Source organism: Poecilia reticulata, linkage group LG9 (assembly GCF_000633615.1).
Source record: "Poecilia reticulata strain Guanapo linkage group LG9, Guppy_female_1.0+MT, whole genome shotgun sequence".
Classification (NCBI taxonomy): Eukaryota; Metazoa; Chordata; class Actinopteri; order Cyprinodontiformes; family Poeciliidae; genus Poecilia; species Poecilia reticulata.
Window position 1 is genome coordinate 10,067,877 of NC_024339.1, and position 17,980 is coordinate 10,085,856.

General features: G+C 36.6%; 1 protein-coding gene across 2 annotated transcripts in view; it reads right to left on the reverse strand.

Moving 5' to 3' along the window:
• fras1 (Fraser extracellular matrix complex subunit 1) overlaps positions 1-17,980 on the reverse strand; it is a 271,118-nt gene that overhangs the window by 186,399 nt on the left and 66,739 nt on the right. For both annotated transcript variants that reach the window (XM_017306806.1, XM_008417773.2), the window contains 2 exons: positions 5,360-5,467; positions 766-858 (listed from right to left, as the gene is read on the reverse strand). In XM_017306806.1, the coding sequence (XP_017162295.1) occupies positions 766-858; positions 5,360-5,467 (201 nt within the window). The remainder of the gene's footprint in view (positions 1-765; positions 859-5,359; positions 5,468-17,980) is intronic.

Here is a 17,980-nt window from a genome sequence, read left to right on the forward strand (position 1 = left end):
CCTTCAATAAATCTATTCTGTTCCCTTTTCATTTACACGTCATCATTTATGTGATTTTACAGGAAGAAAAATTTTTTCTTTGTACCTGAAGCCAGGGAAAAAAATGGGGGAAAATGAGTTAATATTCGAACAAACCACTGATGTTAAAATTGGTCCATCCAGGCCAACTTTCCAATTTTAGAGTGAAATTACAGTCCTTACTATCTCAAAAAGACATTTCTGAGTAATATTTGAAATATTTTACAGAGAACACACTGAGGAAAAAGCCGAACTCCAAGGAAGCCAGGAAGCTAATATCCACCGGCACTTATAAGCCGTACCCGCCTGTTTTTCTCCTTTCAGGCTTATTGGCGTCCAGCTGCTGCTGTTAGCATCCCACATTTGACCTTAAAGGTCATCCCAGAAGTATTGGATAAGGTTGAGGTCAGACTTTTTGCCCCAACTCAGAAAGCAATTCTTTCCGAACAGTCTTTCTACCCGGAGGCAACGTTATTTTAAAATAGGAAAAGTCACTAAACTAATAAAAAATGATCACTTTAAGCTGTAATAAAAGCTGCCAGTAAATTGATTCATTCTGTAATAAACATATAAGGAGAAACGTATTTATTCAGATTCTTTTATGTGGCAGCCACAAATTTGAAGCGTTTTTAATTTATCGTACAATTAATTGATTTATTGCTAATTGCAACAGGTGTAGGTGTGTTTATTAGCTCTAAACGGGCGGAAAGATATCAGAAAAAAGCAACACTATTTGACTCTACTCACCCCGTGAGTAACTCCTTCGTACTGGCAGGAGTCCTGGGATGAGGAGACGCACTCTGGACAGCACTTGTTGGCAGAAATCCTCAGAAATTCACCCTGCAGGATGAAAACACACAAACACATGAATACAAGCTGAGCCTGACCAAACACACGCACACACACAGCAACCCGGAGTCAGGAAGGGAAAATAAATAACCCGCACGAATACAAAGCACATCAAATTCAGCACATCTATTTCCATGGTTATTAACTGCCAAGAGGTTCCGATAGTAATGAATATATAAGATACACAACATGTGCAGGCGTGCAACAAATATTACAATACACCAGGCTGGACTTTTTATTCATTAATTTATGCTTTTTTTTTTTTGGGTTCTGTTTTCACGCGGTAATTGAGGGCGGAAACTGTGGCGGGAATCAAAAGAGAAAGCAGCAACAGCCGGGCTTCGGTAGTTTAGGCTTTGTTTATCGGGATAAAAATGGTAAGGGATGGAAAAAGTGATGGGAAGGAATACAATTTCAGGAAGGTGAAAATAAACATCCCCACGGAGCTTCAACAGCTGTATTGTGTTAATTGAAAAGGGGCGAGGGGGGGAAATACATGGACTGCAGCAGAAGGCAAATTGTTTCTGAACAAGCACAATAAAAATCTACTGCATGAATGGAAAAGGAGAAGCGCGGTCGGTAACAGATCAGTGTTAAAATGCACCTCACAGCTCAGCATCCATCATCCACATATTTCATCTAATGCATTATCCTTTTAGCAGTAAATTACAACGCCTAATATAAACCAAGCGTTTTTATATAAACTCACTAACTACAGTCAGGATTTTATTAGCGATTTCCGATATTCTTTAAGGTTTGACCTGATTCAAATATTAAACTCATTTTCCCCAAGTATGAAAAACAGCAGTTATCAAACCACCAACAAAAAGAACAACCTGGACAAATCGCTGCTGCAGAATTAAAAGGCCAACCTCCAACCTTTCATTCATCTGCAAGGTCGCAGAAAAAGTTGTGTTTCAACAGTTAAACAATTTTCCAACCGCTTTGACGTCAAAGTGTTCAATGTCATCCACATTAACACAGATGGTGGAAGAATCACAGTGCAGCTTTTGACACTGTTGACCATGAAATATTGATGAAACGACTGGAGAGTCGGATAAGATTCTCTGATTCTGGTACATAAAGGGGAACTAAGATGCAAAAGTCACTTGTTCCATTTGGGCATCAACTGCTTCTAAAAACAGGCCTTAAAAAAAACAACACCAAGCTGCTTTTGGCAATAAGTAGAATTTTTTTTGTCTTTTTTAAAGAGCTCTTTCAAAAACCTTGAGATTCTGTCGTTACCTAGCAACCCAATTTGAGTTCCAGCACGTTTGATCAGCTGGTTTTGCCGCAATGGCTGCTGGAAAAGACAAGGTTTTGTTGTTGACTTATCATCCAGAAAGCCCCTGCTGTATTCTTGTTGGTTGTGCAGGAGGCTCCACTTCTGCTTTTCAAAATCTGTTTGCAGCCATTATCACATGCAAGTGTAAATGTTGATTTGGGGTCAGCAGCAGCTTATTTTGATTTAAGTGACAGAAGGCCCTAAAAAAAAAAGGCTCATTCTAGACAGAACTGATCAGACTGAAATCTTATAATCTAAGAATGATTTTGTGCACAAAAAATAACAATATTTATGTTTTGTATAACTAATCTTAGCCTGTTTAAAAAGGCACAAAAGGTCACATTTACCTAGGATGAGTCTTACCCAAAGAACAAGAGGGAACTTCTCATCAAAACAAGCAGAAGTCACCTGGGGTACCACAAGGTTCCTACCTGGGACCTCTGTTATTTAATAACTACATGCTCCCACTTGCTCAGATTGTAACAAATATTAAGATTAGTTACCATAAATACGCAGATGATTCACAGCTCTACATTATGATGTCACCAGTCGACTCCATGCTCCATGAACAGATGCTTACAACAAATCAATTACGTAACTTTCTCCAGCTGAACAGAAACAAAACTGAAGTCATTATATTTGGGCTTAAAGAGGAGCGATCTAGAGTCCGCACACAGTTTCAGTTATTACAACTAAAAACTGCCAATCAGCCCCAAAATCTGGGTGTAGAGAAGGACTGAGACCTGACAGAGTCACATAAAGACAGTTAGAAAGTCAGCCTTCTATCGCCTGAAGAGCATTTCCAGGATTACAGGACAACAAAATCTTGAGAAACTCAATGTGTTTATCTTTAGTTACACTGACTACAGATGAACAGGTCTGCCTAAAAAGTCAACCAAACAGCTGCCACATTGAAAATGTAACATTTATCAAACTGAAAATGAAAATTTGCCCAGTTTTATATTTTTTTGTCTGGTGATCATATTTACAGTCATATTTTTGTTAAATTCATGCCTTTGTTCTTTTAGCTGTATCATCCACAGTTTTATCATCTGGGTCTAGTGATGGACTCTGACCTGAACCTTCAGAAACACATAAAGACGATTAAAGTCGGCCTTTTATCACCTGAAGAACATTTTCAGGAATAAAGGTCTGATGTTCCAGCAAGATTTAGAGAGACTCATAATTGTTTATCTTTTTATGAATATATTACTGTGTCTTCCCATGCCTACTTAAAAGGTCAACCAGGCAAAAATCTACATTTCTCTTGCACAGAAAAAAGTTACCCAACTTTTGATGTTTCTTTCTGATGATAAATATCAAATGTACTTTTTTTTTATCAATGTATGTCTCTCTTTTATCTGTAATGTCCAGAGTAGCCCCAGGGTGTGAAAAATGTTTTTCACTTGACAGGTTGCTTCGAATAACTATTAAACCAGCACTAAACAATCTGCAGATGCTCTACAGAAAGGTCAGTTTGCAGAGAACAGAAAAAGTAAGATAAATGTGAGCTCAAATAGCCAAGAAGGGGATTTTAAAAGAAAGGCATTTATTCTGAGCCTGGCAGATGATTCGATCTCCACAGTTTTATTGGTTTGGGTGACGGGGAGTCAGATTTAAAGAGCTTTCTTAATGGTGGGGGTACACGGGTTGCTGAGCATGATGACTAATTTTTAATTAGCGCCGCTTTGCCAGCCAGCAGAGTGGAATCCATCAGACATTGATTGTTGCCTTAACTCAGCGTGGGGATCATATCTGAAGCCATCACTGCAGGCTTCATGTTTAAAATCCCATTTAGGGAGAAGAATGGGATGGAAAAGAGGAATAGATGGAGTTTGGAGATAACGGTTTTTAAAATATGTTTTGAGGGAGTTCCAGCCGAGATGAAACTTGATTCAATGGGGCTAAATGTTACTAAAGCTGCAACCTGCTGCACAAAATGCTCCATGCAGAGAAAAGATATAAGATACATAAATAGCATTTCAGATCAGAAACTTTTTATATCTGGAATGATTTTTTGTTTTATTACAGATGTGTTTTGATCAATATTCCCGTCCATTTTGCAGCGTATTGACCACGGCTCATCAAGAGTTCAAAAGGTCATTAGTCTAATCCAAGGGTCTGCAACAGCTGCAACTTTGGCCAAACATGTTGAAGACCTAAGAAACTTTTTTAATTAGAAACATGTAAAAAGAATTTTTTTTAATTTTCCATTTATTTGGAACAATTACTTCAAGTTTTATTGCCTTCTTGTAAAAATGTTACTTATTTTTTGTTCTAAAGACCCAAAATCCCAAATAAATATGTATAGTTTTTAAATAGAAAATAAACTATTATTACAGCAGGTGTTCATAAACCTTGTCAACAATTTAAAATATTAGTAATGAGGGGGAAAAAAATTGCTTTTTGGTTTGAAAAGGTTGCTGACCCCTGGTCTAATCCTCACTCAATCAGGATACAAATTTGTAAAGATTGTTTTTCAAAACATGAGAATAAAATTAACTGGTGAAGCACAAGAGTAAATAAATAAAACTATTTCTCTAGAAGAATACAGCACTGCAAAACCACAAAATTTCACAAAGTATTTTTGGTGCAGTCAGATTATTTCACTTATAATGTGGGGAAAGTGTCATAAGTGAAATAATCTGACAGTAGAAGTTTTAATCAATATTAATGAATTATTAACTTTAAACAAGCTCCTGTATCTTTCTAAAACGTTACTTGTAAGTTAGTTATGTCTTATTTCAGGTGCATTAAAATATTTGCACTAGAAACTGGAACAAAAATACTTAAGATATTGTGTTTCTGCAGTGCAGCATCTGAAATCTTGTCTTTACAAAGAAGAAGAAACAAAGAAGTCCAACAAAGACTTGAGACGTCCCCTGTCAAAGAAATGCCTTCAAAAACCTTTTTAAAGTCTGGAGAACCACTTTAAATATTACAAGATCGTCTGCTCTGTGTAAGAATGGGATGATTGAAGACTTCATGCATCAAGGCCACTAGCAGTTCAAAAAAAGCACAAAGAAAATCATTTCCCAGATCTAGAAAGGCACTTAGAAAGATTGAAGGAGATTTATTCAGACATTTAGATAATGTCTGTCTTCCAAATGCAGCACAAGATAGAGGATTTCCTAAATTCTCCAGACATTTATTTTGTTCTTTTTAAACAAACAACAATGGAAAAGCTTGTCGGTTTGAAGTGCTCACCCTTTGGAAGTCACACTGGGGGTTTGGGCAGTGGACCGGCCTGCAGATGGAAACGTCGCTGTAGCAGGTGCACTCCTGACACGCCTCGGGCCGCCATGATGAGCTGTTCTGTAGAGACAAACATGAAAACAACTATTAATCAACTAATTATTATTTGTGAAAGCAAGGAGCTTTTTTTTCTTTTAAATCAAAACCCTTGAGGAATGTTGCAGCGAGGAAAACACTTTTGGCAGTAGTAATATTTCTAATGTGACTTTTGACAATAGAGCTGCACAATATATTTTACTTTTCCTGGAATAGTAAGTTGTTTCTCCACCATTAGCACATTTAGCAATACATGGGGATGATTGACAGCATTAAGACACAGCTCCTGGCTCTGATTGGTTGTTTTTGACATGGAGAGGTGCATTTTTCCAGCTATACTCTCCCAACATAGTGACATTTTTGCAATGTTTATAAAATAAAACATAAGTTTTTTATTTAAAAAAGAACAAAACAGTGTTGATTCCTGCTTCAAGCAGAGTAAAACTGCATTATCGCTGTTAAGTGTCGCAGCCAGTGAAACACAGAGTCAAACCAAAGAGGCAGAGTATGCAGATTTCTGCTTTGCTCACTTTAACATGCCTGCTAGTCGCAGTAGCTCATCCCACCTGGCTGACAATGTCTTATGAATAGCTTAAAGCCAAAACTAAATCAATATTCCAGTGCTGAAATATATCATCACCCAGACCATGAATCTGATTCAGAAGAATGATTAATGTCCCACTCATGACAGGAATATTTTGAGGCTCATGCGCTGTGGCGTTCGTGGCTTTGCTCCACGGGACTAAAGCAGATCCGCTAAAGGACGTATGGCTTTAACCTCGAGGCTTAACATTTACAAACGGAAATGTGAAAGGGTCAAAAACGGCTGCAAACAAACACCAGCAGGGAAGGGAAACTACCAACGGGATTATTTGTTTTCACTGGTCGACGGCAAATCCCTTAAGTCTTGAAGTCGGAGCTCAGCAGCCTGACTGCATCAGAAAACCCAACCGATAAGTTAATGAAAAATAAACAGAACCTCAACAAAGCAAACAAAAAAACTAGTTTAGATAGACACAAAAGATCGATTTGGTAACTATACACCAAATTTCAGACTTTGGAAGTCCAATAAAAAGTTCTGCAAAGTTCCTCTCAAAAATAAAAATAAGAAAAACTGAGAATCTGACAGAGAAAAAATAAAGTCAGGTTTTATTTATAGAAAAAACAGAACTGAAATGATTCCAGAATACAAAATACAAAAACCATACAGGCGCAGCCTACAGGTTAAAGTTTACAGTCAAATAGCTTTAACAAATAAATAATGATCAGTTCTCCCACTTTCACTTTGTCTGAGCAAATATGTTCCTTCATAGTTTCATGTATTGTTGCCTTGCGCAGTTACAACTTGTTGAGCATTTGACCTTTCACCTAATTTACTGAATTAAACTGAACTGCACTGAGTTGCATTGTATTGTACTGAAATTAACTTGGAGCTGAAACGGTTAAACTGATTAATTGTGACTAATACATTTCATTTTTGAAGTAATTGTCAACTAATTTAGTCATTGATTAGATGTTAACCAAATATACAGACTAAAAAAGGCCAAATTAAAACATACTTAGAGCAATAATCAAGCCAAAACTGTATAGAAATATTTAAGATATAAATATATGCATATTTTAGCTGAACCTGGTTTAAGGTCAGTAAAAATAATCTCCTATTAAGCACATTTTGCTACACATTACTGATGCTAAGTCAAGCATAAAGTGCTGAGCTTTTCACATGTTGGTGTGAGAAAGAAATTGAATTGTCTATTTTCATCTTTTAATGTATTTTTAATGAATAACAAGATTGATTGGCAGCGCTAAGACCCGCCTTCCTGCTCTGATTGGTTCTTTTTGTTCAGAAGTGGCGCATTTAATCAACAATATGACAATAATAGCTCAGGGAAGAGAGAGGAGATTGATCTTTTCACATATTATCTGTCTCATATTATACAGTCACAATATGGAGACAGTTTTAACAAATATGTAAAAAACATTATTGGACATCCTAAAACCTCCAACTTCTTTCTCCTAGTATTCTCTGAGGTCATCCTCTGAGGTTAAGCTGAAACAAGCTTAACAAACTTAAGCTTGTTTCAGTTTAAGTTACCTGAAACAAGCTAACTTAAGCTAATTAAGTTAAATATGTAAAAAAAAAAAAAACATTCTTGGACATCCAATTCAATTTCTAACTTAATTAGCTTCTTTACCTGAAAAAATAAAAAAAATAAATCAGAATTATTTTTGCTTAGACTGTGTGTCCCACACAGCTTTGATGAGTGTGCATCCATCCATCAACATAAAGCACAGGACAGATAGCTGCATGCTGTTTTATTGGGTTATTTTTGAGCTTATGCATCCAGAGTCAGCAGTTTGAACCACATAACCAGCACATGGGGGTCTTAGTCATTATTAGGGGAAGATATGCAGCCCTGAATCACAGCAGGAGGCTTTTTTGGCAGCACAGCTGGCTAATTGAGGTAATAAACTATGACAGAAACCAACAAAGCAGCATCACATAACAGTTTGGGGCCATTAGGAGGTCTTAGATAAGCAATGTATCAGCCACAACATGAAAACAACTTGCTTAATACTGTGACAGTCCCCACTGAACAAGGAGCTCTACTGAGTTTTTACAAAAACTGCAAGGTTAACGTTATTTTTCCGCTGATCTCACTCTAAAACCAACAGAATCAGACTTTTCTCCTCCTTCACTGTGTAATAAATTCAATTATAAATTCAATTAAATCAAAATTTAGCTGTTATATCCTGGAGATAACACTAACAATCATTCCTGAAAAACTAGCACTTAAAGGGACAGTGTTATTTAAAATCAACTTCTTTTTTAGTTTTCCATCATGTTATAATGTTGCCTTGATTTTTCATGCATGTTTGAGAAATCCTTTAATCTCCATGGCAACCATTCAGCTGTACAAAACACCTGGGTGGACCTAGCCCCGCCTTCAAGGCACAGCTCCTCCTCTGAGCTGCAGTTTCCAAGCTTACGCCTCGTAGACCATCCTTCCCCCACTACCTTCTCACTCAGCTCCTTCAGACTAGCCAGTAGCAATTAGCAAGCATCTGCTGAGCTCATTATAGGAGCTACTTCTCAGTGCAGCTCTGGTATATATGTTAAAGGGTTAATATAGGAGCCATATTGTTATGACTTCCTGAAGGCGGAGTTTCATAAAGAGCAGGAGCTTCTTAAAGAGACAGGCCCAATTTCAAGGCGTTAAATTAGAAAGTAAAATTTCTTTTTAAGTCATGTTTGATATATGCAGCATTTTTATAACAACTGAAGTCAACATAGTTACTTGATTGTGCTATAAAATGGCACAAGGTGCCTGGGAAATACATAATTCTGCCCCTCTAACATGTTTAACTGTGACTTTCCAGATGTGGCTCTTACCAGATGAATTGTGATGTTTTATTGTGATGTTCTCTGCATTAAAGATCTCTGTGAATGGCTTTATTATTTCTGGACAGACAGAAGAGGGAGGAGCAATATTTAAACCAACTTCTAATCTGGCAGATTCAGAAAAAATAAAATAAATCAAACAAAACCAGATCCTGTTTCAGATTCTGTCAGTCTTTGATTTTTGAACCTAGACTGATTTAGGTTGTGGTTTTGTGTTTATTATGGTTTCAGATTAGGTTTCATTCTTTAGGATTTTAGATTTTATGAGTATCTTTTTGTAGTTTTGCCTACCTTCTGTTTTTAGAGCAACTCTAGCCCTCCAGAGCTACCATCCTGCAACTTTTAGATGGATTCCTTCTCCAACAGACCTAAATCAGCGGAATGGTTCGTTATCAAACTTCTGCAGAGATGACTGGCAGCTGGTGAGAATATTCAGCTTTTTGATTCAGGTGAGTTGGAGCAACAATGCATCTAAAAGTTGCAGGATGGTAACTCTTCAGTTGCATATTACTGGCCAGTAGGAGGAAGTTGGAGTCTCTGGTGGAAATTCATACAAACAGGCAACAGCGCTAATCATCAGGTGACTCTGCAGCCTGCAGCTCCAAGCACAACTTAATAAATTATGAAATTTAAAAGCTGAGGCAAGAGTTTCAGATAGCACCATCTTTTGAAACTTTACATGATTTTCCTGAGCCAAACTTTCTGATCCCCCAGCAGCAGCTTGAATATTGGAAAAATATGGCATTAGGCTCCCAAAACGTGTAAAATGAACTAATTACCCCATTTCCCTTCAGGGGGTTCAGCAACAGTTTTTTGGAATTTGAAGGTAAAATCGGCTTATGATAAAATATTTGCCTCACCCCATCCTAAATTAGGTAGTGGTGTCACTGGGGTTAATAATAAGCCAGAGAACATGTTGATATGTGGTCAGAAATAATGTTTCCTGTTATGGCTCCCTGATGGTCTTTCATGTCTCCCTTAATAGAGGCGAGTAAAATTAGCAGAGCTGCAAATGTATGTAACTGACTGGACAGTCTCACAGCTTAAGAGTGAATTTCAGTTCAGTTTTTAGCAGGAAAACATTTCAATTCTGAGCTGAGCATAGTCAGAATTGGATCTTTTTATTCCAAAATTGGCCTTTTAACCTCTGCCCACATTAACATGAGTAACAGCCAACTTAAACTTCGGCTCTGACTGAGGAAGCAGCTCCTACTAAACTGTACCATCTATTTTTTGCTCAGAAAATTGGATCCACGTTTCTGCATCAGTTCTAAATCGGATCAGAAATCTTTCCCCAGGAAGAGATGTAAAAAGTCCCCAACTCCCTAAGGGTTTATAATCTCAGGTGAATCCCCGCTAAAGACCCCATCTACATTACTCAATATATGATATTTTTATCTATTTGTAAAATAAATTAATAATCCATCCACACAAGCTCAAGAATTTAGAGAAAATGTGAAAATACCCGCAGTGTGCAAGCATAGCAGCTGAGGTTTGAATGTAAACAGAGTAAAGTCAGAGTGAGACAGATGTGGGAAAGAAATCACTGTGAAGAAAATAAAGAAAGGTCTTGGTTGATCATAAAACGTGAATATGAATGATGAAGAGAAAATATAATTTCTTCACATGAAATAGAGAACCTGCAGCGTAGTATGCAGAGATGAGCACTAAAGTGACTCCTAAAGGAATAATCGTAAACATTAGCAAGAAGCTATTCAGCAAAAGCTAATGCTACGATGCTAACTTCAATTCAAAGACTACAACCGTCAAGGACCAATTTAATTTTGACATTATAATGCCCTTACATGTTGTGTTTGTGTTTATATTTCGTTATCTACTTTCCGTGTTTTATTTTGGTCCTGTATGCTTGTTTGAACTAAAATAATTGAGGGGAAAAGATCAACGTGAGGCTAGAAACGGAAAGGCTGTGTAAACAGTTTTTATTCCTTTCAAAATAAGTGCATGAATAAAAACGTCCAACTATTTCAGGATTTCTCAACAGTTGATAAAAACTTTATGCCCTCATATATTGCATTTATGTTTATATGTTCATCTCTGCTTTTTATTTTGGTCCTGTATGTTTGCTTGAACTAAAGTTATGGGGGGGTGGAGACAGAGCGAACGTAACGTAAAAGGAAGTGCTGCATTAAAAGACGTCAGTCCTTCAAAGTAAGAGCCTGAATATAAACGTCTCAGTACTTAGTCAAACAAAACCTCAACACAAAGTAGCGCCGTAGAATTTAAACGGAAAAATTAATTTAGAGGAAGGCAAGTGCACTAAACGTTTTCTAATGTTTTATGGTTTTGGTTGTAAGTGGTTTTTATTTCTGTTTTGTTGTTTATGGTGTTCTTTACAAAATTAAAGTTTATTTATGCTTCATATGGTGAACTTGCTTTAATTTGCCATTATGAATATATTACCTGAAAATAGTCTCAAGTAATATCGGAATATTGACATATTGGAATAATTTCTGGGATATTGTATCGTCTAGCAAAATTTATTATTGTGACAGGCCTGTCAAAATTAAAAATTGTGAAGGCAGACTTAAAATAAATAAATAAAATTCTTCATGCAACCTTGTGCATAAACTGTTCCCACAATAAAGATTTTATACCTATAATCTATAAGAAACGTTAAAACATGACAGTGCAGTGCTAACCCTGTTCGTTTTTCTCAACATCCTTAAACTGCAGATGAAATGGAAAGCTCCCAGTTAACACAGCGCCTCCACGAATGAACCACAAACAGCAGAAACGGCCGGCGTCCTCGAGTCGATTCTGTCCGGATTAACACAGAAAGAGGAGAGGACTCAGTCAGCACGACGCAGATTCAATTAAAATCCAATCAGGAAGAAAACGGCAGAGCCAAACACTAACTGGCCTCTGTTTTGTTTAGCTGTCAGGTACAATGGTCGGACTTTCTCATTTAGAGCAGGGAAGTGTGAAGGAAAGCAGCACGCCAAGCGAGCGAAACAGAATTTGGTCACAATTGGACGAGGTGCTGATAAAAACCGAAGCTATTACTGAGGCAAACTCAATCTGGAGACACAAAGTGACTAAAGAGCTCTGCAGCCGACCGAGACGCTTCAGAAAGCAGGAATAACACTCTCCTCTGGGGGAAACGTCTGTCAATACAGCCTTCCGTACGAAGCAGAGCTCAATGAAGCCTCGCTTTATAACAGCAGGAATAATTCATGTTATTATGTCAGCAGTTATTTTCAACCTTTCACTTCTTTTTTGACAGCGAAACAAGACAGTGTGAAGCTCTGAGTCATGGAAATAAAAATTGGAAACTGACTCGCAGTGACCTTTCAGTGGCTTTTAAAATTAAATTTTATTCTTTAAGATTTACCAGCGATGAATTCACAAGTAAATACAAATATGCTACGGAAGAGGATTAGGGACACAAAATGAATGCTGACTTTTTTTTCTGAGATTAAATTCAGAATTCTGAGATTAAAGCCTGAACTCTCAGAAAAAAAGTCAAAATTCTGAAATTGAAGAATTCTGAGGAAAAAAAGTGGGAATTCTTTTTTTTTAGTGTACTTACTCCTCTATATCTAATGTGTAAAACATTAAAGGACAAGTTCAAGCAAAGACTTGCCGAACTCTGACAGGAAATGACAAAATGGTCTGAACCAATTTAATGACTGGAAATATTTCTCATTTTACTGATATATTTACAAATATTTTTGCAAATAGGTCTGAAAAGGTTATTTAAGTTAATCTGAACTAATTTAATGAATGAAAATGTTAGTTATTTTACTGGTAAACCTGCAGCTCTCCATGAGAGAGAGGGTTCATCTATTTGCATTAGGAAGAGGAACAGATTTGATCACTTTTGCTGTTTTTTAAAGCCACGTGTGAACAGTCGTAATTAAAGCTGTCCACTCATAGCTGAAACAGCCAGAATGTATATTAGCTCTGGGCTTGAACAGGTTTTCACAGGCCAAAAAAAATCCCTAAACCCTTTTATTCTACCTATCTCTACACTGAAATTCAGCCAAAAAAAAAGTTAAAGTCACCTAAAACTGTCACAACGTCAGCCAAGAAAACATAGTTTTAAGTTAAATGTTGAACAAAGTCACACTTCTACAGCTTAAACTACCAATCATTAAGCTTACACACAATTACTTTGTGTGTCATCTGTCATCTGGACGTAGCGGTTTGTGCAGCAACCAATAAATGTTGATGTGCAGCGGGAGCTTTGTGTCTGCTCAGCCTCATGGTTAGCAATGTTATTCTAAGAGCCACTCTGAGAGTTTAGAAGTTGTCCCTCAGCTCAAACGATTCAACATTGCTGCCTCTGGTTCAATTAAAGGGCCGGCTGGAGGGACATGACAAATGAGTGGCTGATCGCCGGGCGCCCACCGCCCATAAATCCAGCTGTCGCCATGACGCCGCCACGGTCGCTTTCGCTCCTGCAGCCAAATATCAAGTAATGGGTTCTAGATCATCAAACAGACGGGCAGAGCAAGATAGGCTCCCGCTGAAGCAATGCAGACCTGTGTGACCGACCGAATTAATCAACTCAGCAGAAGAATGCTTCACTTATAACTTTTCATTTCATCCCCAACTCCACTTGCATAAGAATGCTTTGAAGTTTCAAAACTTCTGGGTTATTTGGAGGAGGCAGAAAACAGAATCCAGAAACCAGTGAGACATGTCAAATGATAATAATGAAAAAGGTCAAAAAACAGATGAAGGTACAAAGGCGAAGTAAGGGGAAAAGAGAAGAGTACATTTCATTTTAAAAACTTTAAAATTTCAGTTTCAAAAGTAGAACATTTGCTAGAAAAAAACTAACATTTTGAGATTAATCTCAGAAATCATTGAGAAAAAACTTGGAAATTTTTGAGTTTCAAAAGATTTTTTTCTTTAAGATGAAGGTACTATTGTCATGATTTGTGGTTGATTGCAGTAAGAAAGAACACTGAGACCCAGGTTAAAGAAGACAAAGAGGAAGGTTTAATGTAGAAACAGTCCAGATGCAAGCAGCTCGGGGAAACAGACAGGCAACATGACACTATGGAGACTAACACTTGACGAGGATCCGACAAGAGACAAAGACAACAGGTGGACTTAAATACTCAGGGAGGGTAATCAGGGAATGAGACACACCTGGGAAGCAATCAACAGGGAAGACAGGACAGGGACAGGACTAAACACAGAAAACCTCAAAAATAACTACACAGAAAACACAGAACACAACAACTATATCAGGCAAAGAAAAAAAATCTGTACATTTCTGGCAAAAAGTAAGAAATTTTGACAATTTCCTAAAAAAAAGTTGTTTGAAAAGTTGAATATTTGCTAGAAAAAAAATTTAATTTGGTGATTTATTTTGGGAATCTTTGAGAAAAAAAAAGTTAATCTTACTTTGTTTCTTGTTTTTTGAAACAAAGTTTCAAATATTTTAGACTTCTGAAATTCAGAAATGTCCAGGTTTATTTCTAAAAAAATGTATGAGAATCTAAAACTTTCTGTTTTTTCTAGGAAATTTTTGACTTTTCAAACTTAGAAATTGTATGAGAATACTTTGAACTTTCGAAACTTTTATTTGAGGAGGCAGCTAATGGAATCAAACAAACAGCCAGACACATCAAACAATGAATAAATTATCAAATACAGATGAAATTACGACGGCATATTAGGGGGAAAAAACAAGAAAATTATTCTATCTCCTGGAAATGTTCTTCAGGCGATAGAAGACTGATTTTGTAGTCATCTTTATGTGACTCTGATGGTTCAGGTCAGAGTCCATCACTACACCCAGATTTCTGGCCTGATCTCTAGTTTCTAGCTGTAATAAGTGAAACTGTGCTGAATCTCAATCGTTCATCTTCAGGTCCAAAGATAATAACTGCAGTTTTGTTTCTGTTCAGCTGGAGAAAGTGAAGGAACATCCAAACGTCAGAAATACAGAGGAACCGCTGACAGACGAAGATGTGCTGTAAGAATGAGCGGAAAATCCTTGCTGTCAGTCCATGTAAAAGTTTTAACATTATTTTACTGAACTTCAGAATTATTGAGGTTTACTTTTGGCAGGTAGAAATAAAAGTAACATTTCTGGGAATAAAATAAGTCTCCAGGAATGTTAGAGTGAAGAGAGCCTAAAAAAATAAAATAAAATTACAGCAGTGGAGCAGAAGATGAACAAAACACAACTGGAACTAAGTCACAAAGTAAGAACTGCAGTGAAACAAAAGTTTTTATATTTTACTGTTTGGTTTAACGTCTTATTAAGCGTCTTATTGTTTGGTTTTAACATGTCACTGCACAAACATAAAAACTTATTTTCAAACTCTTAGTGCAAGACAAGTTGAAATAGTAAAGAAGAAATAGAAATAATCTGCCAATATAACTTATACTTACTAAGATATTTGCACTAGAAACAAGACCAAAAATCAGGTTTTGTGCTTTTGCAGTGAAATCTTGGAACAGAAGAACTGATTTCATACAAAACAAATGTAAATAATTCAAACATGCAGATTGCTGTACAAACCTTCTGTTCTGTTTTCACCCTTCTAAATAATAATTCTTTGCGTGTTTTTGGTTTTGGTGAAAGTCATGTCGTTGCTCACGCGGTATCTGGGGATTTGAGGCTGAGCAGGGTTTTTTTTAAATCACGGTTTTCTGTCTCAGGGAATGCCGACAGTGCAGTTTCACTGAAAGATTGATGACTAGTCGTTTTCTGACCGTTTCTTTCACTTTACAGATTTTACGTTGATTAAACTGTTTTAGCTTTGGGACATAGGAATATAGATGCATTTTTGAAAGCTTGGATAAAGCTTCTTGTAACTCCAGATCTAGAAGAAGGAAAGGGGAAAAGGTCAGAGGATGTGCTGTTGGTAGCATCACAGGCTTCAACTAAAATAATTCGTGGTTTGAATTACAAAGCCCTCCTCTTAAAAAAACATCTTTCTTTCCTGAAGGAGAAAATAAGCTGCTTTAAGTCCTTGCAAAACAGACATATTTTGACAAACCAATTGTTGTTTTGTATATTTCTATTCAGCCTCTGTTATATTGTGAGCATAACAAATGAAGCATGGCCTGATTCCCTCTAAAATGTTTCTAAAACGGTTATTGCAGAGGAGACGCTACAGTCCACGCTGCATCTCAAACTATTACAAATGGAAAAGATTAGTTCTTTTTCCCAGCATTTGTTATCTGTTTAAGCCAGACTTCTGCAACTATGAAGGAATGTATGTTTTTATCAAGAAATGATAAAGGAAAATGGGACCCAAACATAAAGTAAAAAGGCAGGAGCAGTGGGAGAGAAACTCTGGTCGACACTACAAAAACTTACCAAGTAAGTAATATTTTTACTAGAAACGAGTCAAAATATCTCAATACATTTGAAATAAAACTAAACTAACTGAGAAGTAACTTGTCAGCAACATAAATGAGCTTGTTATAAGTAAACAATTATTGAATATTGGTCAAAAACTACAAGTACTACTGGCAGATTTCTTCGTTTATAACACAGGAATAACGTATCATTATCTTGTCTTTTTAGCAGGAACTGCCCTTTCACCTAGTAACCCCAGCAGTTACCTAGCAACCCCAGCAGAACTGAGCCCGTCACCTAGCAGCCCCAGCAGAGTTCTGCCCGTTACTTAGCAACCCAAACGGAATTCCAGCGCATTGGTCAGTTTGGCCACAATTCAAGAATGTAGTGAATTTGTAAAATAAAGTCTAATGAAAACATTTATTTATTAAGGTACAAAACAAAGTATTTTTCTTTAACAAGATTTTTTTCCCTAAATGGGGACAATAAATCCCAAAAAGTTCTAAAAATAAACTTTTTAATTACCTTTCTACAAAAATGTGACTGCTTTATTAAAATATAGTCTATTTAGTATATTACTGAAGACTTAAAAACAGCAAAAGGCTGCTCTCAATTTGACATTTTTGACTGTAATGACAAACAGTTTGGACACCCCTGGTTTAACCTAACGATTATCATCCAATTCAAAATGTTTTACACTCTCTGTGTCATACCTTCTATTATTTTGAAATATAGAAACAATTCCAGTTGCTCATAAATAGTTTTTAAGCTAAATTATATTGTACTGCTGATGGTCTGGGAGGAACACATTTCTCTGGGTTGTAATTTCTAAATATCTGTGCGTGTTAAAAGTTTTTCTGATACTGAGGCAATTATAATTCAGTTTTACAGTGTAGTAACACATTTCCTGGTAGATCTCAGGAATTGAATCCCTCTTTTCTGCCACACGAGGCTTTGTCAGCAAAATCCATTTAAACTTTGTAAGAAATACACCATTCCATTGAAATAAGTGACTCTAGGTAATAAAGTATACACGCTGTGACGGAACTATCAGTTATTGTTTTATTACTGACAATTATGGCTGTTAATTTTGGGATGGGAGCCTCTTTATCTCACACTCGGCAACGCTGCTGCAGCGTCTCTCCCTTTTATGACCGCCACAGTGAAACTGCACACAATGGGTCAATGACAGTTCCAGGAAAATATATTTTGGTGAAAAAACCTTCAGGGTATTATATTAGTAAACACTTTTTGTCCACAGAGATGTTGTATTTACGGGAAGCAACCCTACAGCGAGAAATCTAGCAGCTGCCAAAGACTCAATAAGCATCACCATTAAACTGAAATAAACTGTTGAAATAAATTAATGTGTGCGTAACGGATGCATGTAATATGCAAGTTTTATTCTCTGCATTAAATAACAGAGGTAGATTAACATTTTGATCATATTATAGCCAGATAAGCAAATGCTCTATGAAAATTCATCTCGACATTTACACTAGGAAGAAACTAAATCAGAGGTATCACTTCAAAAACACAAAATATTACCAAGTATTTGTCTAGTTTCTGGTGCAAATATCTCAGGATAATTTTCAGCAAGATGTAGGAGCTTATTTAAGTCAACAATTCCCTAGAATTGATGAAAAAGTGCTACCACTGGTAGATTATTTAACTTATAACAAGGATGTTGCTCATCTAAGAGAAATTAGCACAATTTCATCAATATTAGGGCATTATTTACTTAAAATAAGCTCTTATATCTTGCTGAAAAGTTATTTATGAGCTAGTTTTGTCTTATTTCAAGTGTCCTTCACAACAATGTATGAGGACCTTTTTATTTATA